At 36.5% G+C, this 27,997-nt stretch overlaps 2 protein-coding genes across 42 annotated transcripts in view; one reads left to right on the forward strand and one right to left on the reverse strand.

The window, feature by feature from the left end:
* Window positions 1-8,933, forward strand: part of ABI3BP (ABI family member 3 binding protein) — a 261,584-nt gene extending 252,651 nt beyond the window's left edge. For all 38 annotated transcript variants that reach the window (XM_058731566.1, XM_058731582.1, XM_058731576.1 and 35 more), the window contains 5 exons: window positions 3,155-3,234; window positions 4,174-4,203; window positions 5,003-5,164; window positions 6,376-6,498; window positions 7,742-8,933. In XM_058731566.1, the coding sequence (XP_058587549.1) occupies window positions 3,155-3,234; window positions 4,174-4,203; window positions 5,003-5,164; window positions 6,376-6,498; window positions 7,742-7,857 (511 nt within the window). In that variant the 3' untranslated portion in view covers window positions 7,858-8,933. The remainder of the gene's footprint in view (window positions 1-3,154; window positions 3,235-4,173; window positions 4,204-5,002; window positions 5,165-6,375; window positions 6,499-7,741) is intronic.
* A 266-nt stretch (window positions 8,934-9,199) lies between these two features.
* The window catches only part of TFG (trafficking from ER to golgi regulator), a 32,405-nt gene continuing 13,607 nt past the window's right edge, over window positions 9,200-27,997 (reverse strand). Inside the window, exons 4-8 of one of the 4 annotated variants that reach the window (XM_058731607.1) lie at window positions 26,799-26,945; window positions 22,817-22,984; window positions 18,792-18,920; window positions 13,322-13,420; window positions 9,200-10,013 (exon numbers count right to left, since the gene is read on the reverse strand). In XM_058731607.1, the coding sequence (XP_058587590.1) occupies window positions 9,634-10,013; window positions 13,322-13,420; window positions 18,792-18,920; window positions 22,817-22,984; window positions 26,799-26,945 (923 nt within the window). In that variant the 3' untranslated portion in view covers window positions 9,200-9,633. Of the gene's footprint in view, window positions 10,017-13,321; window positions 13,421-18,779; window positions 18,921-22,816; window positions 22,985-26,798; window positions 26,946-27,997 lie in introns of all 4 variants that reach the window. The other 3 variants (XM_058731606.1, XM_058731605.1, XM_058731604.1) reach the window with 3 other exon arrangements.

Genomic DNA, 27,997 nt, shown 5'->3' on the forward strand with positions numbered 1-27,997 from the left:
ACCTCTCTTCTCAGAAACATTTTAAGATCTTGTCTTTATCCCAATACTCTGAAAATTTTCAACTTGTTTGCTTTGGTTAGTCTTTTTTTTTTTTTCTTTGTCTTTTTCTTTTGCTGAGCATACATTAGACCTTTTAAGTTTGGAAACCTGTCATTCAGCTCTGAGAAATTACTTTTCTAGTATAATTTTGCACCTTTTACCCTCTTCTCTCTTCTGGAATCTATAGTTAGGTGTTGTATTCCCTGGAATAATCAGATTTCCTTATTTTTGCTCATTTTCATTTCTTTGACTTTGTTCTAGTATTTGTAACATTTTAATTTGATTGTTCAAACCTATTTTTTTTTAATTTTTTTTAATGTTTATTTATTTTTGAGACAGAGAGACACAGCATGAGCAGGGAAGGGGCAGAGAGAGAGGGAGACACAGAATGTGAAGCAGGCTCCAGGCTCTGAGCTGTCAGCACAGAGCCCGACGCGGGGCTCGAACCCACGAACTGTGAGATCATGACTTGAGCCGAAGTCGGACGCTTAACCGACTGAGCCATCCAGGCACCCCTGTTCAAACCTATTTAAAGTGTTATTCTTTCAAAAATAATTTTCTTCTATGAAAATTTTAAATAGCATTCTATGCCTGTTCCCTATGTGCAATTGGCATTTTCTCTGAGACACTACTCTTAGACCGACTATTACAAATCTCATAAAATATGCTTCTTGAGAAAGATTTTGCCTCTTCAAATATTTTCTTTATATAGGGTTTACTCACCTCAAAATATGTGCCTTTTAGTTTCCCTACTGTTAATTAAACTTAGTTTTAAGTGATTTCTCCAAAACGTGTCAAGTATCATAAGATGTTGGCAAGAAGAAAAAGTAGCTTATGAACATCTGTGGCCATGCTACAAATGAAGCTGAAGTATAAATAACTGTGAAATAGAAAGACGTGGAGATGATTCCAGCAATCAGACTTGGCCAAAGCACAGGGCTTTTGGCAATGGCTTGGAATGTGGAATGCATTACCCACTTAAATCAAAGTCCACATATCTGTTATTTCTTTTTTCTATTTTCCATTCACCATAGTGGTATGTTTTCTTTTTTTTTTTTCTTTTTCCTTTTTTTTTTTTAAAGGTCCTCAGGCCTCTGAGCAAGAATTTAATCTCTAGAGTGTTACATGCCCAAACATCCTTTGTCCGTGCAATTTATTTAAATGAGTGGTATCGATGATTTTTTATTGGCATCCTTTTATTGCAAATGATAATGGTACCTTCTGTCAGTTAATAAGTTTACAAAATGCTTTGATGTGCAGTCTCTCACTAAAATCCCTGTAAGTTTTAATCCTCATTGCAGTTTGTAAAGCAGATGGTAATAGTACAATGATGAAGAGCCTCATTATTCTTTTTTTAGTTTATTTAAATTCAAGTCAGTTAACACATAGTATTGGTTTTAGGCGTAGAACCCAGTGATTCATCACTTACATATAACACCCAGTGCTCATCCACACAAATGCCCTCCTTAATGCTCATCACCCATTTAGCCCATCCCCTCACCCACCTCCCCTCCAGCAACCCTCAGTTTGTTCTCTGTATTTAAGAGTCTCGTGGTTTGCCTCCATTTTTCATATTTTTCCTTCCCTTCCTTTTATGTTTATCTGGTGTGTTTCTTAAATTTCACATATAAGTGACATCAATATGTATCTTTCTGACTTATTTCACTTACATAATACACTCTAGTTCCATGCACGTTGTTACAAATGGCAAGATTTCATTCTTTTTGATTGCCGAGTAATATCCTAGGTAATATACAATATCTTCTTTATCCATTCCTCAGTCAATGGACATTTGTGCTTCTCCCATATTTGGCTGTTGTTGATAGTGCTGCTATAAATATTAGGGTGCATGTGCTCCTTGAAATCAGCATTTTTGTATCCTTTGGATAAATGCCTAGTAGTGAAATAGCTGGGTCATAGAGTAGTTTTATTTTTTTGAGGAAACTCCACATTGTTCTCCAGAGTGGCTGCCTCAGTCTGCATTCCCCCCAACAGTGCAAAAGTGCTCCCCCTTTTCTGCATCTTTGCCAAGATGGGTTGTTTTCGGAGCTGTTCATTTTATCCATTCTGAAAGGTTTGAGGTGTTATCTCATTGTGGTTTTGATTTGTATTTCCCTGATGATGAGAGCCTCATTGTTCTTAACCAAAGAATAGATTACCATCTTGTACCGTATGTAGAATGATCGATGTGTCTGATATATATAGCACTCAAAAAGTGATTTGCCTTTGTTGTAACGCTAGACTCTGTCATCTTATAGATTCTGGCAGTGTTTTAATGCATTGCCTCAATAGTCAAGAATCTGGGGGCACGCGGGTGGCTCAGTCACATAAGAGTCCAACTTTGGCTCAGGTCATGATCTCGCATCAGGCTCTGTGCTGACAGCTCGGAGTCTGGAGCCTGCTTCAGATTCTGTGTCTTCATCTCTCCCTGCCCCGTCCCCCCTCACACGTGCTCTCTCAGAAATAACATTAAAAAAAAAAAAAGTCAAGGATCTGATTTCCCTGAACTCCATAAACTTCTCCTGTTACTGCTTATTATCCTCTGTACCAAATGAACTGTTGTCCTGTTTTTTACTCATTTGTAAAATGTATTTCCATCTTTTATGTGTTCTGCATTCTTATTCAATTACAAACTTCTCAAAAATGGTAATTATATCCCAAAAGCCTTGTACAAATTTGAGACTCAAAATAGCTGATTCAAGTTGGTTTTACATTCAAAATTACTTTTCCTGCTAAGTGTGCTGTTAAAAGGAACTTAGTTTCAGGCAAATGGCAAACAGCTTTACTGCCTGAATTTCTTAAGAGGATTTGCTCTCTGTATTCTTTGAATGAAGTTTGCCAAATATTGCATAGCAAGTTAATGCATAATTCTTAAGCATAGAATCAAACATACCTACAACTCCAAGGGATTTAGTTTTATTTTGTTTTGTTTTTTTAATGTAAAGACATAAGGCCTAGCCTAGACTGTTTGACAAGTACTTTTTCTTTCCTCATGCTGCTTCGAGAATATATGTGTATTCACCGTCCTCATGATTTCAAAATAGAATTAGGAAGGAATATTGTTTCCCACCTCTAAAGGATGTATCACATTTTTAAAAATTTCTCTCCCACACAGCTATGAATTCCAGGTGAAACCCAAAAACCCACTTGGAGAAGGCCCAGCCAGCAACACGGTGGCATTCAGTACTGAATCAGGTAATCACATCAATTCCCAAATCAAGGGTGTAAAGAGCCTCAATGTTTTGCATATGGAGATTGTTTGAAATTCAGCTAAATAAACACGGTGTATAGTTTCTTGGATTTCAAAACACATTGATCAAAGTAGTTTTAAGAAAATACTACTTACATTTTTTTCTCACTTATTTTGATGTCAAAAAAAGGCATATCAGTTTAAAAGATAAAAAGTGGGCTCCTGGGTAGCTCAGTCTGTTAAGCCTCTGACTTGATTTCCACTCAGGTCATGATCTCTCACCATCATGAGATGGAGCCCCATGTTAGGCATGGAACCTGCTTAAGATTCCTCCCCCCTCCCTTCCCTCTAGTCCTCCCCCACTCCTGCACACAAACGTGCTCATGTGCTCTTTCTCTAACAAAAAAAAAGGAGGGGGGGGGGAATCTATACTTACAAACTGAACAAATGCTCCTCTGTATGCTTAAAATCCAAGCCTAGAATCAAAATATCAGACACACTGAGCCGCGGTACCTCCAGAAAGGGAATTTATTTGATACTTTTTTGTTAAACAGCTGTGAAATTTTCTGACCTACATTCCAATTCCTTTGAAAGATAAATCTATACTCACAGCATTATTTGAGTAATTTTTACACCAACTGTACGTCATGGCATTTTGGTAACTTTACCATCAATAGTTTTCTGTCTGAATTTAAAAGAGGAAGCTTTAAAATGGAATGAGCGCTTGAAGAGCAACAAAAAATTCCAAAAGATGCAGCTGAGTACCTGGCAGAAGACTGTCCAATGGAGAACAATTCCAAAACACCCCTTCAAATTGTCTTTAGCAAGAGTGTACCACTTTGCAAGTCAGACTTGACTGTAAGCGTCCACCTTCTTCACTCTGCCACCGAAACACCAGGGCTTACCTAGTAACATCTGACTCTGTGTTTGCTATTTCTCTTCAGCGGACCCAAGAGTCAGCGAGCCAGTTTCTGGTAAGTACCTGTGTCAGTGTGAACACAATACAGGCTTTTCTAAACTGATTAAACTAAACAGGCATGGCAGAGTTTTGGTCATGATTTCATTTTCATCCATTTAGTCTTAGAGTATCAGCCAGGTGCAAATACTTACCTAAAACATTCACTAACATTGAGAACCTAGGATGTTTGGGGAACAAGTTGGATATTTTGAAACTCCCTGTCATTCATGTGCAAGGCCAGCTCAAAATTTGTTAAATTAAGTCACGACAGAACAACTTCATTTCCACCTTTAATAGCAAGTCACATTAAAGCAGCTGTTTAAATTATATACTGCTACCAAAACAAAGCAACAAAATAAAACCTTAAATTTGCTCCTAAAGGGATGCTGGCTTACACTCAACACCTAAACAAACTGCTCCTCTCACTAGTGACAGGAACTTAATTAGGGGTTTATATGTTTAAACTCATAGAATGGTTTGAGTCTAATATTTAGCATTGCAGAAAACCAGGTTATCAGCAAGTTGACAATGAACTTTGCAAACTGCTTTCTAAAAAGCATTTAGGACTGGGGCACCTGGGTGGCTCAGTCAGTTGAGTGTCCAACTTTGGCTCAGGTCATGATCTTGTGCTTCACTGCTGTCAGTCTGGCAGCGCAGAGCCTGCTTTGGATCCTCTGTCCCCTCTTGCTGCCCTTGCTTGCACTCTCTCAAAAATAAACATTTAGAAACAAAACAAAACAAAAAAAGCGTTTAGGACGGCTCTTCAATACGCAAAGTTGGATGCTAACCTCAAACCATGTGTTCTCCTTCTGTAGCAGGAAGAGATGCCATCTGGACCGAAAGACCCTTTAATTCAGACTCTTACTCAGAATGTAAGGGCAAACAGTATGTCAAACGGACATGGTATAAAAAGTTTGTAGGGGTGCAGCTGTGCAACTCTCTCAGATACAAGATTTATCTGAGTGACTCCCTCACAGGTAAGTGGGGCTCCCAGCTCTGTTTTGAGCCTTGTCCTTCAGGGAATGCTTTACAGCATTCTGTAACTTAGCCTTTTCTATGGACAGCTCCAGCCATTACTTTTCTTTTGAGCAATTTTTTTTCTTTTTGAGCAAGATAGTCCTGGAATACTTAGCCTGGGATTCGAGATATGCTATTAGAATGTAAATAATGAAAATGCAACTTGAAACAAAACCATCATGGCAAATTTGAATGTAAAGGCACTTGGCCATATTGAAGTTCCATTTCGTTACAGCCACCAAAGACAGACAAGCCTACTGATAATAAAATGAGTGAAACAATAATCATGGAAGGAATAGGACAGATTTAATATTTTAAGTCTGTCAGAGACCAGATCAAAACACCTGACCAAAAGGGTTATAAATCCTTGATCCAGACCTGATCAGTGCATGGTTACCATGTTCTCTCATATACTCATACAGTAAAAATTTTAAACAAATAAGGCTGGCCTCACCATGGAAAGGCAGACATTTGTTCAGGCACTCAATAAGCAGCTACTGTGTTCAGATGTTTTCTAGGTGCTGGGGACAAACCAGTAAACAAACCTGATTCCTGCTTTCTAGCAGCTTACAATTTAGTAGAGACAGACCACTATGTACAGAAAAATTAAAAGGCGTGAGAGAAAATGGCCCAACAGAAGCTCCTTTAGCTGGAATGGTTTCTCTGAAAAGCTAAGATTTGTGCTAAGAAGAAAACTAGAAGGAATCACCCCAGCAAAAATGTAGGGATGAAGCACTAGAGGGAGAAGGAAGAGAAATGCAAAGGCCTCTGCCAGAACACGCCTAGCCAGTTCCACTAGTGTGGCTCAGGTGTAGTAAGGGGAAGGGCAGGCAGGCAGGCATAAAATCATGGGTTCTCTTTTGAATAGGAGACTGACTGCAGGAGAGATTTATGAAGAGGGGTAACATTATCTGAGCTGCATTTTAAAGAGATGACTGATCTCTGGGAGGAGAGGGAGAGGAGTAAGAGAGGCAAGAGTAAAAGCAGTGGTGCCAGCTGAAGACTTACTCCATACTTGAGTGAAAAGACACTGATGGCTTGAACTGGCGGTGGGGGGGGGGGGGGGTACAGAAGCAGGGAAGACTTTATTTGAAAAAATTTGATTATTTCAGAATTATCGTTTATCAAAGATAGTATCACTTTATGATGCTTTTAATTTCCGGTTCTTCAGGAAAATTTTATAACATAGGCGATCAGAGAGGCCATGGAGAAGATCACTGCCAGTTTGTGGATTCGTTTTTGGATGGCCGCACAGGACAGCAACTAACTTCTGACCAGTTACCCACCAAAGAAGGTATGTTTTCTGAGCCTCCTCCTAAGCCAGAGGATTTTACAAAGAGAATTCAAGCTGAGGAAAGCAATCATTTTAAAAATTATTCTACAGTATTGCTGCTCTAATTATCTGACTAGAAAAAAAGATCTTCACATAAGACCTTAATAGAAATTTCTCAAATTTCCTCCCAGTCCTTAAGACTCTACTCCTTAGAGCTAAAGGAAATTACACACGGACATCTATTAAAGGCATTCTACTCCAAGAACACCTGAATTTGCAAAAACAGCTATAAAAGAGTAGTATTTCCCAATCTTAAATCACTCTTGTGATTTTGTCATATTGTGATTTGTCATCTTTATTGTTTTGTCATACCGAGCACACTGGCGTTTTTTTATTCCCTTATTATTTGCCTTAGAAGTCATTATATAAACATAATTAAAATTGAACAATTCTGGTGAGTAGTGAATAACCACTGTAACTTGCTAAAGACATAGTAGCATTAAGTTCCTCGAGAATTTAAAAGACTGAAAATTTAATCCTTATCCAGACAGGGCAGGAGAGAGCAAATTAAATGCCCACATTACTCAGGAATCACTAAGAGGTTTTTAAATTATTTGACTAGTCTTTTCAGCAACACGCTTTGTTCACTAGCTTTTAAGTCATCTTTTACTAGAAGTTGAAACTGCTGCCTCTTACGAATTGGATATGAGACATACTGCAAATTGTGTGTATTGCCCTAACATTTACATTCACAGCAAAAGTTGTAATCATTTGATGTAGCATCCTTAAAGGAAGATTTCACCTACATTTAATTTTTAGAAATTTAGCATTCTTAGAATGACCCTTTGTTTCCTAACACTGTGGTAAACACCACCTTTACTGGTCACTTCTTCACAGACCACTAATCTGTAATGTGCAGAAAGAATACTTTCATAAAAGATGCAGAGAGTATACTGAACGTGGCCAAGACACTCAGAACAAAAAACCCCTCTGACTCCTACCCGCTTTCAGCTTGGCCTCTCAGGCACTACCAACCAGCTCATCCCAACACGTAGGCAGGTATCAGAAGAGTTTCAGGCGCTCCTCCTGTTTAGCCAGCCATTACTATCTTAGTAAAGACACCAGGGTCTCTATTACCACCTATTTTCTAAAATACTTTGCTTCACCTAGAGTAACATTCAGCCATTCAGTGACACCCTTCAGTCTGTGAGTGGTGACGGCCAAAACAGAGCAGCTATTAAAATAAAATCATTTTCCTTCTTAGGTTATTTCAGAGCAGTTCGCCAGGAACCTGTCCAGTTTGGAGAAATAGGTGGTCACACCCAAATCAATTATGTCCAGTGGTATGAATGTGGGACCACAATTCCTGGAAAATGGTAGATGCTGCAATCATGTTCAAAAGTGCCTTCTGTTCTATCACGGCAAAAAATACTTGGAAACGCTATAGTATTTGTCACATTCATTTAAAGCTGTTATGTTTACTATGTATTAAAGTTTAATAGCAATAGTAGATGTTTATTAGATTGCTGAGAATATTTATCAGGTTTTACAAAATCATTTTAAGAAAACAAGATATTGACATTAACAATAACATTTTTAGGGAAGCTGGCTCCCTATTCATGGTATTTTAAGAGATCATTTGTATATTATTTATCACACTGTTGTAATGATGTTTTGAGATACTTTTATAACAAATTTAACATCAAAAACTAATATACTTTTTAAAAAATATTTACTTTTATTAAAGTGTATTCTTCTTACTGGTGAGTTAATTCCATAAATCTCAACTTGGTTTAACTTATTAGATCAAATTATCTTCAGCATTTGTATCAGGGGAGGGGGAGGGTCCTAATATTCATGTTTATTTAAACTTCAAACTTTTAGCAATACCTAAAAAGCTTTTCTGAAGCATTTCAGTAGTTAGCCATTCATGCTGATAAATATTTCCTTAAATCTTTGCAAATTACCGAAAATATTGTTTGAAGCAGGAAATTTGACTTCAGCTGCAAACTGAATATCTGACATTCAATTTCAAAACACCCATTTTCTTTCTACCCATAAATGTGTTACAATGTCTGAATGTACTTTGTCAAACTGTCCCTTTAAGCAACTGCCTTTATATTATTTTTGATATAATTCTAATGAAGCTGTATGTAGAGTCTAAATGTGAAGTCTTCCCTACCATTTTACAGGATATGTACTCTACTTTTATACATAAGACCTCTATGCACGAATGTATCAGACGATGTTTTCATAATTTTGTCTAACTCAACCTGTAATGAAAATCTGTTTTAAAAAGTCCTTCATTTGGAGGATAGGAGAATGCTGCCTCGTTGCCCTTATTCTGAAAGGACCTTTCCTCTGCTCTCCCTTCATCATGCTTCAATTTTATCAGTGCTATGTTTTGTATTTTTTAAGCAAGTATAAACTGCAATAAAGAGATGTAGTTTTTTTAAGACTGAGTTCTTCATTTCTGAATGATTCATCTAAGGAAAATCACAAAGTTAGTTATTCAGGATCTACCCAACCCCCCCCTGTATCTAAGTGTCATGGTTTTAAGCCAATGATTATTAAATGCATTTCCTTCAAAGTCAGGACAATAAACAAACGGCACCGTGTTTCCTGATATAGAAAACTGTGAGCTAAAATGTCTACACTTAACCAAACATCAAAAAGGATTTCACTCATGTAGTTTAGTCATTGACATATACAAGACCACTAATGGATTCAACTGTCTTTATTAACCTATCAATGTTACATTTTATACATAATACCTAGTTGTCTTCTCAAAGGGATCTACTTTAGTACATCATGTTAATAATAAAAAGCCAAGTAAGATGGCTAAACTTCAACCTAGCGTTTTAATATCCTCCGGACAAGGCAAGCTAGAAAGTCAATCACTTTACACGCGTCAGAGTAGTGTTCCAAAATAACTAGGCAGCTGCTACACTTTTAAGCAAGGGAAGAAAAAAACTTTCATTTTGGTCTTTTTGTGTTCTAGCAAATTATACTTTCAATTAACAGCAACAATGATATCATAAAAAATGCTCTGCTTTTTAAATTTCTGGACTTCAATACAAATTAAAATAGTAGTACTGGAGTCTTTTGGGAGGCAAATAAGCTAGCAGCTACATTAATCAGTGTAGCTGAGCCTCTTTATCGATAACCAGGTCCAGGTTGGGTATAGCCCTGACCAAAGGGAGGGCGGGTACGTGCATAAGGGTTAGGCCCACTAGGAGGTGGAGCCATAGTACTTCCAGGAGGTGGAGTAAAACCTGGTCTCGGCTGATAGGCCCCGGGTTGGCTTGGAGCCATTCCAGGCTGTGAGGCAGGGGCCACAGTGTAACTGGTAGGCTGAGAAGTTTGGGTAGTGTAAGTTTGTGAAGGGTAACTGCTCGCCTGGTACTGCTGCGGTGGTTGAGCAGGCAGTTGTTGAGGCTGACCGGCAAAGGCAGGAGCCGGTGCCTGGGAAGTTGGTTGCTGGCCATATCCCTGGAACTGCTGAGGCTGCTGGGGTCCAGTCTGCTGACTATAACCTGCTGAAAAGGCAAAATAAAGTACACATATACCTTATTTTTCTTTTGGTGAAAATTTTCCAGAGAATTAGTCTTACTGTAATGGACCAAAAAAGAGGAGAAATTTAAACTTATTCCTAAATATTTATGTAACAAGTAGCGTAGATTCCATCATATAATATTACTTCAAAACCAAGTAGTAGCAAAAAGGTATTGCCTAAACAATTTCTTACAATGCTCTAATCTTAAATGGAAACCAATATATGCATATGTCTTCATTATGTTTCTGCACGGCTTAATCCCTGAGAGCAAATACCTGTTCTAGCATAATCCTAATAAGAACAGATGCTCAAATGATAAATGCAGGAATATAAAGTTAGTCATTAACCTGGCATGGAGGGGAGGCCTATTTAACAACTGTACCAAGTAAAAACACATTGCAGACAATATTTTTAAATGAAGCAGTGGTGCTACAAATACATCTTACTGTGCTAATGAGATGCTTTAAGGTTTATTCACTCTATAAAAACTAAGCCATTTAAGAATAAACATTAAGTAACCATTTTCACAATCCTACAAATCCTTCATTTCTTTCAGATTTGGTATCTGATGTTTTGCCTTTACACTTTGAACAGTAACAGCATAACACACAAAAAGCATACCATATCGCCCCACAATATCAACATCTATATTCATTATTTACTAGGATGTAAATTTTTTTTAAAAGAACAAGTCTGCTTCACTAAAAACTTTTATCTCTACCATGAAACACACCTGCAGCTACTTGCAATGAAACCTCTCCAATGACTGGAATCCTGTCAGCATTAAATACCAGATACATAAGAAAATTATTAAAATATGTACAACCCTGCATTAAAAAAAAAAAAAAGGATTGAATGAATTTGAGTATATTCTGAACTCACCTTGAACCTGGGTTCAAAATTTACTCATGAAAGAAACCTTTTTGACATAGTCCATGAATAAAACTGGAAAGGTCAAAGGGAAACTGCCAAACCAAAAGTGTCAAAAATGGTCCAATGTTACCACCACCACTTACAGTCTCCAAGCAGAGTACTTAGTTGACTATTTCCACATCTCCCAAATTCAAGTTAATAGGACTAGTGGGATCAGAAATACAAAGATGATAATTGGAAAACTAAATTTTACTCATGTGAAGGCCCTACTAAAATCATTAAGAACAAGCTTAACTTTTAATAAGTAAATCAAGTCATTTTACTTATGGTACCAAATACTGAAGTCAACTCATGATAAAATCTTGAATGTTATACAACTTCTCCTAACTTCTACATTAAAACTTGCTTAATTTTTTACTGTAAATTTTTGGAGAGACAGAGGATCAGCTATTTTACTGAAAATGTCTATGTAAGTTAAGACTATGAGCAAAAAAATGCTGCCTTTTCATTCTGGCAATTTAAATCTAGACTGTGGAAACAACCAGATCCTTAATTATTTCTCAATAGTAGGAATAACGATGGGCCTAAGATGCCATTTCATTAGCAACCTTCTAGTCTTTGATCATAATGTGGCAATGCTTCTTTTTGTGTACAGTTTCCCTCCCACCCCCACCCTCGAAAAACAAGTTTGGTGAAGAACAAAAATCTCAAGGAATGGAAATTATGGGACTTTTTAAAGTTAATTAGTATAGGGCAAGGGATCATATGATCCACAAAGTCTAAAATATTTACTATCTAGACTTTTATGGCAGGTAAGTCTGCCACCACTGGACTAGGCTGGAGAATGCAGCATGATGTAAGTAATGAACAGCAAAGTCAGGTACACTGGTTCTGATATAGCTTCCCCACTGAATGCTTGCGTGTCACAACCTCTTTGAACCAGTTGTCTCGTTTATACAATGAGTGGGTGAGACAAGGACAAAAAACAAAAAATAAAAAAACCTGGCTGCACTTTAGAATGACGTGCTTTGCTTTTTTAAAATATCAAAGCCTAAATCTCACTCCTAACAAAATATCTGGGAGTAGAGTGCAGGCACCAGCACAGAGGGGGCTGAAATCCCCTGGATTAGAATGAGGACTAGGTCTTTTCAGCTCTATTATTTCTACAAGTTATGTAATTTGTAACATTACGACTTTAAAGGAAACCTGAAATAACTTCCCCTAATATAATAATCCAAGCTTAAATTCATCTCACCTACTTTACATAATTAAAAACTAACAGCTACAGGTTAAATCACTCTACAGCAAACATAATCCAAATAAAAATTGCTATCTGCATTAAAATATACCAAACTCCAACTAAGACAGGCCATAAAATTCTAGTTCAAGAGGCACAACACAGTTTTTTGTTCGTTTTCCTGTAAACAGCCTGAGAGTAAACATTCTAGGTTCTGTGGGCCACACAATCTCTGTTACAACTACTCAGCTCTGCCATTACAGTGCCAAGGAGCAACAGCATGAAATGAATGGGTGTTGATGTATTCCAATAAAACTTAATACACAAAAACAAGTGACAGGCCATATTTGGCCTGTGGGCTACAATTTGCTAACTCCTACTCTAAATGATACTATAAAACTCTAAAAAATAGAATTTAGGTAATATTCACCTTAATATAAGTTATTTTTAATTACAGTTGAAATTTTGATACTTAAATCTTTGGCTGTGAAACATGAGTGGAAGAGAAACTCTGTTTTAACAAAAGTAAAATTACCTGATCTATAACTATCACAGTCAAAGCTACACTAAAGAGATTTGATATTTAAATATGGATAATCTTTAGTGGACAGAAGGTAAAAGAAAATACCTAGGATGCCTGTCTACAACATCTATATTCAACATTCTTTGCTGCCTGGATTACATTTGACACAAGTCTATTTTTTTGGCCTGTTTTTTGGTATGCCTACATACTTTTTTGGAGATTTAAAAACCTAAGTAGCTTAATTTAGTTCTTATTTAATAAGACTGCCTTTTCATGTATGAGGAAACTACTATTATTTTTACAGTACCCTGGAATTATGTGTTACATATGAGGAAAAAAAATATTGCATTTTTGCAGTTCTAAGTCACTAAGAGCTAATCATAAGACTGTACCATACAAGATAGCTTTTGCTAAAAAATGCTTTCATGCTACAAGTTATTACAAAATCATCTACTATGACTGTTAAATGTTGATTTACAATATTTATGCAAAATATTTACAAATAAATGCTATTTCCTCCAACAAACAAATACTTAAAACCTACTCCGACAATGTAAGTATTACAAATCAAGGAATTAAGAGGAAAGGACTGAAGTTCGATGGGTATAGAAACAGCTCAACACCAACGAGTCGCTCCCTGGGGACACGTGCTCACCTGAATACTGAATACCGTACTGCTGTGGCGGCTGAGGCGGCGCCTGTGGCTGCTGAGCACCGTAGCTGGCCTGTTGCGGGTACTGCTGGTACAGCTGACCTAAAAATGACAAGACAAGGAAAAGAGGCAGGTTTAATTTGATAAAGAGAAATATTTTTAAGGCTCATTTAATTCTCTCCCCATCCAAACACATAAATACACTTAGTAACAAGACACAAGAATGTGTTTCCCCTTTAAATACTACGCACAGAGGATGAACCGAACAAACGGAGCTGATCCGCTGTGGATTAACTGCAGAGAACTCTAATGGGCAGCAAATAACACTAGTGTGGTTACTTCATAAATTCCAGAAAAACAAATGCTTTCAAACCCAAGTACCAACAGATACGTACTACTGATGTTTAGTAAAAATCAACCAAGTCAAAAAACAAAAAATAAAAATCTGAGAAAAGGAACAAATACAACTGACAGCTCCTAAATCTCTCCCAAAACAGTGTATTTGTCATCTAAAGGTTTGAACCTTTGTTACCACATGAATGGACTCTCTGGTAACAAGGAACTATGCGACATCTTTCATTACAGACCTCAGAGATTCCTATGGCATTTGGCAACAATTTGCTTTTCCATCATCCGAATATCCTAGCCCATCATGTTTCGGAATCTGATAAAGCCTACATAGTTCCTCACTGCACATTTTTGAAAATGGCTTGACACTGGGGATGTAAACTGGGAAATGAGAGTGCTATTTGCGATCAGGAGAGCACAGTTCCTATGGAAAAATCTTTTGGGTACTGTTACTACCTGTAATTTCCAAACAAGCAAGGATTTATTGGTGCACATCTTTCTCATCTCTACTACTTTACTGTTGTTCTAACAGTGGATTTAGCTAGATCTAATGCCTAGAGTAGCAATAAAACTTGCATTTACTATCTAATATTTAAGTCTTTAATTATATGTTTGCTCATTCAAAAAAAAAAAAAAAGTCACATTATCTTAGTACCACCAAACTGAGGTGCACTAGGCAGCTAACACCCACAGGTTGAACTCAAGGAATAGAGCCCACTCCACTGGGCTCCCTGCTCAGCCCTATGTACCACAGCACTGAGATATGCCTGTACTTATTAGAGCCAGTTTATTTTCTAGCAAGCAGATGTTTGCTTTTTATGATAGAAATAAAATCTGCTTAGCTATTTTTAAACTATTAATCCTCTTCCCAAATACACTAACAAAAAGTTGACAAAAAGTTTCCTAAATGCTTTCTTCATGGTTTAAGACTTACAGACAGCACAAACTGTAGCACAAGAGTGAACTACCTTGGAAGACACCACATTAATCCTAGATTGTATTTCATAACTAAATTTCAGAACAGCAAGAGAACAGGATGAAGCGCAGAGTAATTGTGAAACTTCTCGTACTGCACTGTGTTGCACAAAGTGGCAGCCAGCCTCCGGGATAACCCCCTGCACGGCTTTAGCATACGCACAAGACTCCTGCTGTCTTTTACATCTTTATAAACAAGAAAGATTAACCTCACGATACAAAAGAGCAATAAGCAATAAACACAGGAGTATTCACTCTCTTGTGTAGTCCCCTCCCACACTCAATAAGGCTGACCTATATACCAATAGAATATTGCAGAAATCACAATGACACTTCTGAGGACAGGTCATAAAAGACAGCCACCTTCTACCTTTCTCTCTCAGTCTTTCACTGACTCTCTGGTGGAAGCTGCCAAGGAGTGAGGTCACCCAGCAGGCTGTGAGAGGTTTATGTGAGGAACTAAAGCCTCCAGACAACAACTGTGTGAAAGAGTCATCTTAGAAGTAGATACTCTAGCTCAGATTAAGCTTCTGATGACTGCAACCTCTTGAGAGACTGTGACACAAAACCACCTAGCTAAGCCGCTTGCTCCCAGATCCCTGACTCTTTGGAACACTATGAGATAATAAATGTTTGTAGCTTTAAGCATCTATGCTTTGGGATAAATTGTTACACAGCAATAGATAATGAAAATACATAGTTTTTAACTTTGGAAACATGCAGGGGTGACAGCTATTGAAAAGAAAAAGAAGGCACGTAATCAAATAAAAAATGTGAATCTAGCCACCACTGTAATAAGATAATTATGAAACAAAAGAAATTCAAATATAGACTAGTATGTAACATTAAGAATCAGTTTTGTTAAGTGTAATAGCATAGAAGTTATGGTAAAAGAAAAACTACCAGTATAGACATGCATACTGAAATAGTTGAGTGAAATAACATGAAGTATTTGATTTAAAATACTTCAGGGAGGGGTGCCTACGTGGTGCAGTCAGTTAAGCCTACAACTCTTGGTTTCAGCTCAGGTTGTTATCTCATGGTACGGTTCGTGGATTCGAGCCCTGCATTAGGCTTGGCGCTGACAATACAGAGCCAGCTCGGAATTCTCTCCCTCCCCTCCTCTCCCTGCTTCCCTCTGCTCTCTCTCTCAAAATAAACTTTAAAAAATAAAGTACTCCAGCAAATTAAAAAAAAAAAAAAAAAAAAAAAAGAGGGGGACCAAGGAGGGTACATGAAAATAGAATGCCAAAACATTGGTAAGTGTTGAAGCTGCATAATGGACTCATGTAGAGTTGATTATTCTAGTTCTACTTTTGTGTGTGTTTCTATTCAAGTTATCATTCTATTATCAGAAGATTTTACATATTTTAATTCTAGCCTTTTCATCTTTTTGGCTAGTTTGTCAAACAGCAAAACCTCCTGGTCTCCCTGATGATTTTTTAATGCTCTTCTCTGTGTCCTCACCACTTCAAAGTTTTTGGCCAACTACTCAACTGCACATAGTTTTCCAATAACAGAGGTGCCTACTTTGTCTGAAAAAGGATAATACTCTCCATTTTGTTTCTTTTCATGATGCTCAACAATATGTTTTTAATCAAACATATTAAGACCAAAATCCAGGGTGGCTCGGTGGCTCAGTCGGTTAAGCGTCCGACTTCAGCTCAGGTCATAATCTCACAGTTCGCAGGTTCGAGCCCCACACCAGGCTCTGTGCTGACAGCTCAGAGCCTGCAGCCTGCTTCAGATTCTGTGTCTCCCTCTCTCTCTGCCCCTCCCCTGTTCATGCTCTGTCTTTGTCTCAAGAATAAACAAACATTAAAAAAAAAAAAAAAGACCAAAATCCTTGGGGGGAGAGTTATAATTCCAAGGTCCCTTTTATGGACTTTAAATAACAACTCAGATTTAGTTTCGATTATTTCATATTGTCTTATAAGAGATTCCTATGTTAACCTATTATTAGTAATGGATTTTTATTGATTTTCTCTTCAAATTATAACCAGCGGCTGATGTAACTGGTGATGTCAGAGACTCATTATACATCACAGGTCAAAAAGTACTCATTAAAATGGACCACACTTCATCCTATAAATAATTGATATATTAAGCCAGGGTTGTGCTATCCAATACAATTGCCACATGGTTACTAAGCACCTGAAATGCCGCTAGTCTTAACTACGATATACTGTATGTTTTGGAAGTGTTTTGAACTGGTGCCACACCCCAGATTTCTAATACACAGTACAAAAAAATAAAAGTAAAACATTAGTAACTTTTTAATAATTACATGTTGATATATCAGATACTAGGTTATGTAAAATGTATAACTAACATTAATTTTACCTTTTTAAAAACCTTTTTAAGTGTGACAAAAAATTACATGTGGTTTCCACTGTTCTTTTTCTTGGACAGCACTGATCTAGAAACTCACCTCCAGAACGCTACTGATTGATGTCACGTGTTAACAACTGTACAATTTTTATAGTGTATGTTTTAACGTAAACTAATAAAATAGAAAATAAGGAAGTTTTAGCAAGGTACACAGTTAATGCCATGCTAAATGAATTCATTGCATATTGAACACTGTTAACCTGATGCCTCTGGAAAAAGGAACTTGGGTGCTATGGGTCAGAGGTGGGAGAGAGAATTTGTGAATTGTATTTTTAAATTTTTACCTACTTGAAAATAATTTTTCAATTAAAATAAACCCAACAAAATAATTTGAGACATTAACAGAGCCTTAAATCTCATTCCTTTATAAGTGAACAGCAAACATTATTTGGTACAATTATCCCTCCAACTGCCATTCTACAACAGTATACACTGCTTAAGATGCAATTTTTTAAAAACAGAGATGAAAGCCGACCTGAACTGAAGAACGTATTAGGAGTAAAATCCTTAGGAAAAATATTTACAATCCCAAGGCCCTTTTTATGGAATTTAAGTAACATAAGGAGCCATTAAACTCCCTTCCTACCCAAACTCTGCTTTCGCTGTTGCAGTCCACATCTGCTTCTAGTTTGTTCCAGTTTGGGGCAGCTGCACCTTTGTACAAAGACTATAACTAGGGATGGTTGAGAAAAAGCTGAAGCAGTAAGAAATTCTTCCCAAACTATTCACTCATCAGCAAAATGCAACCTGCTAGACCCTATGACTAGCATTCATCCAACAGGACAACTCTAAAAATGTAGCCACAGGATGATTAGGACTCTATTACCTAAGTGCTCAGTTCATTTTAGGCGATAGATTTTTTTTTTTTTATATGATTAATAAACTCAGTCACTTGTTTCTGTTGCTGAAAATACATACCACCACTTGACCCTTTTATACACAAATAGAGCACCACCTGGTGTTTGTTTTCAAGTGGAATGTGCAGTTTTTAAACTTCAGTGCCTGCTGTCCTGAGCTTGTGGCCCCTCAGTCCCCTTCAACCATGGTAATGACCCCTTTATCTGTTTAAATACTGAGCTTTCAAGTTCTATTTCATTTGGGACTAGAGACAGTCTTTTAATACCACTAATTTTGTCCAGTTTTCATAATTTACCATGAGAGAATATTAAACCCAGAGAGATTAAACTGCTCATCCAAGGACACATCATTTAGAGAAGACAAGTTTGATTTAAAATACATTGTTTTTCCACAAAAGACATATTACATACTGCTAACTGCACAAAAATTTAAGGGCTATTTATCTTTCAAAAAATTACACTTAACTACAGTTATGCTTTACTTCTATTTTAAAAATAGCTCCAATTACAAAAATAATACATTGATGCAAGAAGGGAAAGGAAGCACCTAAGTATTATTATGCAATATGAAATGTCACCTCAATGGGTCATCTATGACATTACCACTGACTGGTGACTGGTATGAATCCTTCCTGATTTTTTGCCATGTATCTATATTCATACAAGCACTTTTTAAGGTATTCTTCTTTTCAATAATCAGAAGCATATCTGACATATTGTTCTATTTGGGTTTTAACCCCAAAACATACCATTATCAGTAAATCAAAAGTTTTTACAACTGTATTTATAGCATGAATGGTTATGTAATCTCTTTATCATCACCGACAATGCTGCAATAAACATCTCTACACATTTACCTCCCCAAATATGTGCTCTTATTTCTATTTTACCTTCACTCTGACCTGCTTGTGTCTGAGCTCCTGTATATGGTGGCTGCTGTGGCTGAACTCCTGGTGGGTGAGCTGCAGAGGAGGAGGAAGCAATGCTGTCAGGTGTTCCTGAACGGTCTTCTGCAGGAGCACTGGGTGGCCCTAAATGGTCATGAAAAGTCAGTTTAGTTTCTAATATGAGAATTCTCCCCAGCAAGCTGAACAAATAAGTTTGGTTAAAAGAGAACAAAAATGAAAGTACTACAGAGTAAGCACAACCACAAATACAGCCTTTTACACTGAATGTATATACTTCATTTTTTCCTCTGCTTCACTCTCTTAAGAATACACAGCAACAAGGGCGCCTGGGTGGCTCCGTCAGTTATGCATCCAACTTCGGCTCAGGTCATGATTTCGCAGTCTGTGAGTTCGAGCCCCACATCGGGCTCCAAGCTGACAGCTAGGAGCTTGGAGCCTGCTTCACATGCTGTGTCTCCCTCTCTCCCTGCCCTTCCCCTGCTCACACTCGGTCTCTCTCAAAAATAAATAAACATTAAAAAATTTTTAAAAAAAGACATAGCAATGACTGGAAATCCTTCCCTATGATGTGCAGTGTTATATTCCTAAGTCCTAACTTCCCCCCTGCAAAAATCAGAAGCCCTCTCTGCCATACCAATATCCTCCACCTCATGCTACCTAATTTATTTTGTGGATCAACCAAAAGTATCACCTAATTCTTCAACGGGTCCCCATTGCCCATAAATCAAGTTCAACCCTCTAGTTTGGTATTCCAGGGTCCAAACATTGTTTCTCACAATTCCTCCTCTCACGTGCCCACTTCAGCTAAAACTAACCTTTTCCCGAGCCCACAATATATCTAATATTTTTTTCTGCCTCCATTTCATTTATCACTGTTGCCTCCAGTCCCAATTTCATGTATCTACATATAATGGTCTTTAAACCCCGGTTACTACTCTATACTTCCAGTAAGACCTCTTCACTCATAAATACTTTTATCCACTTTTAAACTTCTACAGAGTATACTTTTATGATGACCCTTACCAACTTCTACTTTGCATTTCTGAACAGGTCCCATATTCCTCTTAGACTACAAGCTCTTTTGGCCAGAGTCCTTTCTGATTCTTTTTGTCTGCCTCACAAAGACTACCTCTCAAATTCTTGGAGCCACTCAAATTCTTCTAAAATAATGAACAAAGAAGTAAATGGACAAAATTCACTAGAGTTCCAGTACTGTGACAGTCAAAAAAGACACTGTGAAGACAACTGTAGATATGTTTATTCCTTTAAATTCTTTCTGTTCAGCAATATACAAGAGTCGTTAAAAGCACAGGTTTTGGAGCCAGACTGCCTAGGTTCAAATGCCAGTGCTGCCACTTAGTAAGCTTTATAACTTTGGGCATGTCACCTCATCTCTTTCTGTGCCTGTTTCCTCATCTGTATGAAAGAAATACTAATTTCTACTTCACTTAGGTTACTACAAGGATTGGGAGTTAACAGGAGCTTATAGCAAATATTTGTAAAAATGATTATATGGCGGGGCGCCTGGGTGGCTCAGTCAGTTGAGCGTCTGACTCTGGCTCAGGTCATGATCTCACAGTTCGTGAGTTCGAGCCCCACATCAGGCTCTGTGCTGACGGCTCAGAGCCCGGAGCCTGCTTCAGATTCTGTGTCTCCCTCTCTCTCTGGCCCTCCCCCGCTCATGCTCTGTCTCTGTCTCTCAAAAATGAATAAACGTTAAAAAAAAAAAGTTAAAAAAAATGATTATATGGCAAGAGCTTATGAAAGTGATAACCATTTAGAAAGTTCCACACAGGGACTTGCTATTACAATCTGTCTAATTTCCCTGAGGGCAAACCTCTATCCTGTGCACTGATATATCCCAGAACTTAGCTCTGTAGTTGGCAATTGGTAGTCCAGGTATTGATGAGAAGCTAAACTAGGTTTAGGATAACAAAGTGGCAATGCAGGAGAAACTAATGATTACCAGAGTAAAATGGACAATCTGCTCATTTTATTGATATTTACATACATGTAAATACATACACATACACTCTCTCCTACAAAAAACACTCTATTATCTAAAAAAAAAGTGTATTATTTTGACTCCTCTTTTCTCTCTTGTATGTAACCTATTAGTTAATGCTACCCATCTTATCTGTATAATATTTTATCCCTCCTTCCATGTTCACATTCACTATTGCAGTCAAGCTTTTCACAATAGCACACCCAAATAACTACAACGTACCCCGCCTGGTACTTTCTATGTGCACAGCTTTTCTTACTTTAACACACAAAGGTATCAGAAAAATGGCCTTCAAATAATGTGAATCATATTAATCATGTTATTCTAGGGTGTGGCATATACTCTAATCAAAATATTAAGCCTGACTTCCTATTTACTCCTCCATTTGCCATTTCTTCAAGTCGTAAATAGTAAGAAACCATAACAGTAACTCAAATTTCAGTTGCTTTAAAAAGTGATTTTCAGATATATCTCTTGTGCAATGTCTTCTTTTGCCAAGAACATTCATCATATACAAGTATTTGTCTCTCCAGAATTTCACACAATTCTCTTTAGTGAATAATCCCATAAAAGTCTCAAAGAAAAAAAAATAGACTGAATGCTACATTTCCAGTTACTGATAATGGCAATGAAAATGGTCAGGTGAACACTCCCAGAGTTAAAAACTAAAAACCTATAAAATAGCAGAAAGCAACTATCTGAAATCACTAGGAGTCAATCAAATATCAGCAGAAACCAGAAAAGTTTACCCCCCAGTGAATGACAGTGGATGAGAATGACAGGCCCTGACCTCTGCAGCCCCAACAGCAGAAAGCCATAGTATGAACTTGATGGCTGGCCAACTACCTGGAAATTTGAGGGAAAATATCCCTGCAGTAAAAAAGCCACTGAAGAAGTGAGACCTAAAAAGTCAGTATAAGCTCTGCCCCCAAATCTCAGCTAGCCATGGAGTTACGAGGAAGAGACATAAGAGGGCTCAGAAGAAAAAAAAGCAGCACCAAGAGTTGAAAGGACTGAACAGAGATATTAGCTGCTGTATTTCATGGGAAAAAAGAATGAGTAGTTTGAATACATACAAGTTTACTCCTTGCCAGAGTAGCAGTAACAAAAAAAAAAATCTCAAGTCACTACAATGTATTAATCATAATGTACAGTTTTCAATAAAAAAATCATCAGATATGCAAAGAAACAGGAAAATGTGACCCATACTCAGGGAAAAAAGACAGGCTAAAGAAACTGGACTCCAAATAGGACCAGATGTTGAATGAAGCAGACAAACATTAAGCAGCTATTATAAATATTTTTAAAGAATTAAAAATGCATCAATAAGTTAAAGGGAAATAGAGTCTTAATGAAATGCAAAGGTAAGGAATCCCAAAAGAAAAAAATAAACTATAAAAAGAATCAAATGAAAATTCTAAGGCTGTATGTGTAATTGGAATCTGAAGAGGGAAGACAGCAGAAAAAATATTGAAGAAATGACAGTCAAAAAATAAAGAAATCACAGTATAGGTGCTTTTTTAAAAAAGGTTAAAACCATCCATTATGAGCTCTTTCTACACAAGGCAAGTAAACCAAAAATCTATATTTAAATTTCAATTTCTCTAATTAAACATCCAAAGAGAGAAGATGGCATCAAATATAATTTAAATCCTACAACAAAACTGAAATAAGATTATAAAATGGTTCAGATTTTTTAAAAAAATATAAACTTTCTGAATTCCACTTTTGATAAAATTCACCTAAACCAAACAATGATTATTCTTTCAAGGGTAGGATTCTACTGACTGGGAAAGTGCATAAGAAAGCTTTCCTGAGTGCTGGAAATCATCTATGTCTTGAACTTCAAAACTGATGTTTTCTGTAGATGTAGACAAAAGTAAAAATTTATTCAACTGAACCTTTAAGTCAACCTTTATGCCCATCACTGTATCTGTTATCCTTCTATTACAGAAGGAAAGAAAGAGAGAGAAGAAGAGAGGGAATGAAGGATGTGAGGGAGGAACTAACTTACCTGAAACCTGATCATCTGTTAAGCCAAACGCTGACATGACATTTTTATTGATTTCATCTTGGTTTTTTAAAGGATCAAAAGCTGACATACTCGCTGCCATAACCTGAGTAGATTGTTTTCCAGAAGAATCAGAAGCAGCAGGCTTTTCATCCCTACCATCCACAGTATCTGTGAGAGGAATAAACAAAAACTTGTTTCAATTTTATCTATATTCAGTAAGGCTTAAAAAATACAGAAGAATACATATAGTCTGAAATGTTAAGAGTAAATATCTCTGAATATAGGACCATAGATAATTTTACTTTCCTTTTTATACCTTTATTTTTAAAATCAGAAGAAAGGATCAAAAATTTTAAAAAAACAGCTTTTTCCAAAAAATCTTATCTACCTCTTTCCCTAAGAATTACTAGATGAGAAAAAAAATTATGAGCTCCTTAACAGAGAAAAATATTTTGCCCCCTTTTTTTGGAGCCCCATGACCCATATATACATATGTATATATACACACACGTATACATATGTGTGTGTGTGTGTGTGTGTATATATATATATATATATGTATATAAATATATATGTATCTCCTATCGGATACATACTGGGTACTAATGCATCATTTTGTGAAAGGATAAAGCAGCTTCATTGAAGTTATGATATCAACTTTTATGTTTTATTTCTACTTGTCTATTTGTTCATTATTAATTGCATGGAAATCTCAAGCCAACCAATATATTAAACACATCCTTTTAATTTGCTATGTCTCCCTTAAAATACTTTATAGCAAAACATCATTTTGATTTGCTCAAAATAACAGGTGGAAATGTATGGGAGGAGAGATGGCATGGTACTGATGAGTTGGTGACTGTTGAGGTTGGAGGTGGTTCATGAGATTCATTAAAGTATTTCTACTTTTGTCTGTTTTTCCATACTTTAATAGAAAAATAAAATTTTAAACATGAGCATAGTAAGTTTAAGTATCTTCTAAGTATTCTAAGGTATTCAACAGGCATTGGTACCACTACCACGTGAAAGAAAAGGGGTTCAAGAACAACCCACATCTTATAAATAGGTACCTGAGCTGCTGACAGCTCAGAGCCTGGAGCCTGCTTCAGATTCTGTGTCTCCCTCTCTGCCCTCCCCAACTCGCTCACGCTCGCTCTCTCTCTCAAAAATAAACATTAAAAATATTTTTAAAAAACTAAGGAAACAAAAAGAATATTGCTAACCATTTATTCAATTATCAATTTTTTTTTGTCACCAAACAAGTAACTGAGTATCAGTTATTAGACCATCTCTGTGATTAAGACTCCTTTAAAATAAGTCTACAGTTATCCACCTTCCTCACCCATTTTCCTCCTCTAATTCCAAGGCTACACCCCAAGAGGACATCAGACCAAGCTTATAAATTATCCATTCTCACACTACTACAGAGTCCACTACCTGTTCAACTTTCCACTTCCTGCAAACTAAGTCCATTAGGAAACACAATACTGTATGTCCACTAGCCTACTAGTTGCTTTGCCAGGTGCTACAGCTAAGGCAACAGGTCAATCCAGTATCCAGGGTAGCCTACACATCACGTTCCTCACAGAGGAAAGAAAGTGTCCAAGAACCACTGTGGAGGTAGACCACTGAAGAACATAGATAGCCACATGTTTCTGGGTGAGGGTAAGCCACACTGTTCTAAAGACTACTGACAGCTGACTGGCAGCACTGTTTGTGGAGTAGACTTGCAGTTTCTGATGTAGGGGTTTTTTTGGCTTATTTATGCTATTTCCTTGAAAAGACTATTAAGTCAGGATATGTTCTGAGAGCTTAGAAGGCAAGTAAGTGGTCAAGAGGTAAGTGATCTTATTATTAAGTACAGGAGAGGAAACAATAAATTACAAAAATAAATTTTTACGATAAAATAATTATAATAAACAATTACAATAAGATAAAATTTTAAACATGAGCATGGTAAGTTTAAGTATCTTCTAAGTATACCAACATATTCAACAGGCACTGGTACCACTACAACCATCCGTAAAAAATAAAGCACAGGATGTATTATTAAACTCATTAGATAACTCAGATAGGATACCATGACAAGATGGGAGGCCACACAAAGGAACAATATGTGATACAATTTCTAAGATTCAGAGAACCAGTTTCAACATCTTTTCCATGAACACAGGTATGAAGTTAATAATAAACATATGAATATATGAAAATAAAGAATAAAGAGTAGTAAATTTAGTGGCAAGAAACATGTGAGAACTGAAAGGTTGTTTCACCAAATCTAAAAGCTTATAATTCTATCCCCTAGAGGAGAACATAGGCTACTATAGGTAATTTCTTCACAGTACTGGCTATACTTGTTGAATTTTGATCTAAGTTTCATAATATTCTACAGATGCTTAAATCCCCTAAAATTATATGCAAATGTTTTTGTGTCAGCATCTATGAATTCTTCTGAGAAAATCGTCAAAAGTTTTCTTCAGATTCTTGACCTAAAAATGGAGCTCATGTTTGGGGAGATAGGGTTCAGAAAAGACCATTTGCATTGACTTGAAATATAGTAAGATTCATCACATAAAGGCCAGGAAGATCTTACTATATTTCAGCATATCTCCCTTATGTTCTGAAATACAGAGAGAGAACTAGAAATTACTAATCACCAGATATTTATTGAGAATCTACCACTAATACAATTCCATACAGCGAAAGAGAGGAAGAGAAATTATACAAAAAGACAGCTTTATTTACACTATAACTACTGAATTAAAAGAAAGCAAAATTCCAAAATCTAAATGGAACAGAAAAATACAATCTCTTAGAATCTAATGGCTGCAAAGGATTATACAATGCCACTTTCGCACAAAAACATCTTTTATTAAGGCCCTTATACACAGTCATCCAGACATTATAACAAATTACTCTATCATAATATAGATGTTTTTAAGCATGTAATTTGTATGCAAACACGAAAATCGTAAAAAAACAAAACAAAACGTAAGTTTGCTTTTTAAGTTCAACATCTAAGAATATTAAAAGCTGAGGAAAGCAGTTTTTTAAAATCTACTTTCAAGCCATAATACATAAATTTCAGTCTACATTTTTAAATATATTTGGCCCCAAAATGTATGTCAGTTCCAAATCTGTCAATAAATACTACTTCATCTTAATATAAACAGTACATGTCATCTGTAAAATGGAAAAAATAAGTTTTTCTTTGCATGTTTACTAAAAATTGTGTTTAAGATAAACTTTACAATACACCTCTTGAATGTAGTAATCTTATCTTTTATTTGAAACTACTTCATATGCCACGTAAAACTCATGAAATGACTGCAATTCCTCGGGTGCGTTGTTAAAATGAAAAGGGTTCAAAAGAGTCAAAGGGATCTGAAAACTGACCTATTCATACACCCAGGGGTTTAAGACTAGTTGCAAAGAATCAACCAAAGAGTACTTTAAAAATGGGATTCCCAGGTCCTACTCTCTAGTAGGTCTACAACGAGATCCAGGAATTGGTAAAATACCTCTCCTGGTAATCCTAAAGAACAGCAGGTTTGAATACTAGCAGAGAGGCAGGAATAAGAAAGGGTAACAATGAAGGTGCCAACTTAAAAAACAAAAAAAAACAAAAAAAGGTATGAGCACATAGTATAACACTAAGCGAAAAAGTTAAAAAACAAATACCACATGATTTCACTCATGTGGAATTTAAGAAACAAACGAGCAAAGGGAAAAAAGAGAGAGAGAGACAAAAACAGGAAACAGACTCTTAACTATAGAGGACAAACCGATGGTTACCAGAGGAGAGTTGGGTGGGGGGAGGATGGATAAAATAGGTGATGGGAATTAAGGATGTCATGATGAGCACCTGGTGACATATGGAATCGCTGAATCGCTATATTCTACACCTGAAACTAATATAAAATAATAAATTTTATAAATATATAAGAATAATAAAGCAGAATAAAATGGATTCACAGTCTACCATTTTCAGGAATATTGGTGGAAGGTCCTGGTTCTCCAGGTGGTTCCAAGCTATCCAACAAACGATTCACTTTATTTCGCAGTTCTATCAGCTCTCGACGGAGATACTTCACTTGACTTGATTCTAGGGGTCTTGGTTGGCCATTAACTGGAATAAAAGCATTAATTTGTTCAAAATTAGGCAACATTCTTTAAAAATCAACACAACGATAGCAATAAGGAAAGATAAATGGATTTTTTGAAAAAGTGAAAATCAAACAAGACACCTAATGATGACATTTAAATGAAAACTCTTTTTAAGGAAAGGATTCTTTATTACTAAAAATTTGCTTTTTGGAAAAAAAAATATTCATCAGTCTTTGTGGATGCCACATCTATGGCCTATGATCATATTAGCTTAAAAAAAGTTTTATTAGGAAAAAAATATAGTAAACTAAAGCTTTAATATATTTTTAAGAGAAATGATGTACCTTCAAAAGCTCATTTTTACCACACACTGTTCTTTTTTAAGTTATTTATTTTTGAGACAGAGAAAGAGTGCATGAGCAAGTGCCAGCGTGGGAGGAGCAGAGAGGAAGGGAGAGAGAGAATCCCAAGTAGGCTCTGCACTGTCAGCACAGGGCCTGACTCGGGGCTTGAACTCAAAAACCGTGAGATCATGACTTGAGCTGAAATCAAGAATCAGATGCTTAACCGACTAAGCCATGCAGGCGCCCACCCCACACTATTTTATATTCTTAAAGTAATACAATCAATACATTATTCTAAATATATATGTTAAAAGGTGCAACATGACTGACAGTTCTATTATCCCTCTTGCCTACTTTTTGATCTAAAAAAAAGAAAAAATAGCCACCTAAAATAACTGACCTAAAAAGTAACCTATTAAAAAAAATGCAGAATTCATGAATCCAAATCACCACTGTCCTTCAAAGTGGTTACTTCCAAAAGCAGTATAAAAGCCACAAAAAGACAAAGATTATTTAATAATTGGGTCTTTTTTTAAATGAAGGCAATGTTACCTCATGTAACCATTCTTTCCAAATGACTTCCAACTGACTTAAAAGTAAAGAAAAAATATGAGAAATCCTTCATCCAGCAACAAAGATTGCCACCACTAAAGGTTATTTTAAAAACAAAAACAAAAAAAAAAAGAAAAGTAACAACAAGGTTCTGAATGCACACTTCAAGACAGGAGTT

The sequence above is a fragment of the Neofelis nebulosa genome, chromosome 5, assembly GCF_028018385.1.
Source record: "Neofelis nebulosa isolate mNeoNeb1 chromosome 5, mNeoNeb1.pri, whole genome shotgun sequence".
NCBI classification, from domain to species: Eukaryota; Metazoa; Chordata; class Mammalia; order Carnivora; family Felidae; genus Neofelis; species Neofelis nebulosa.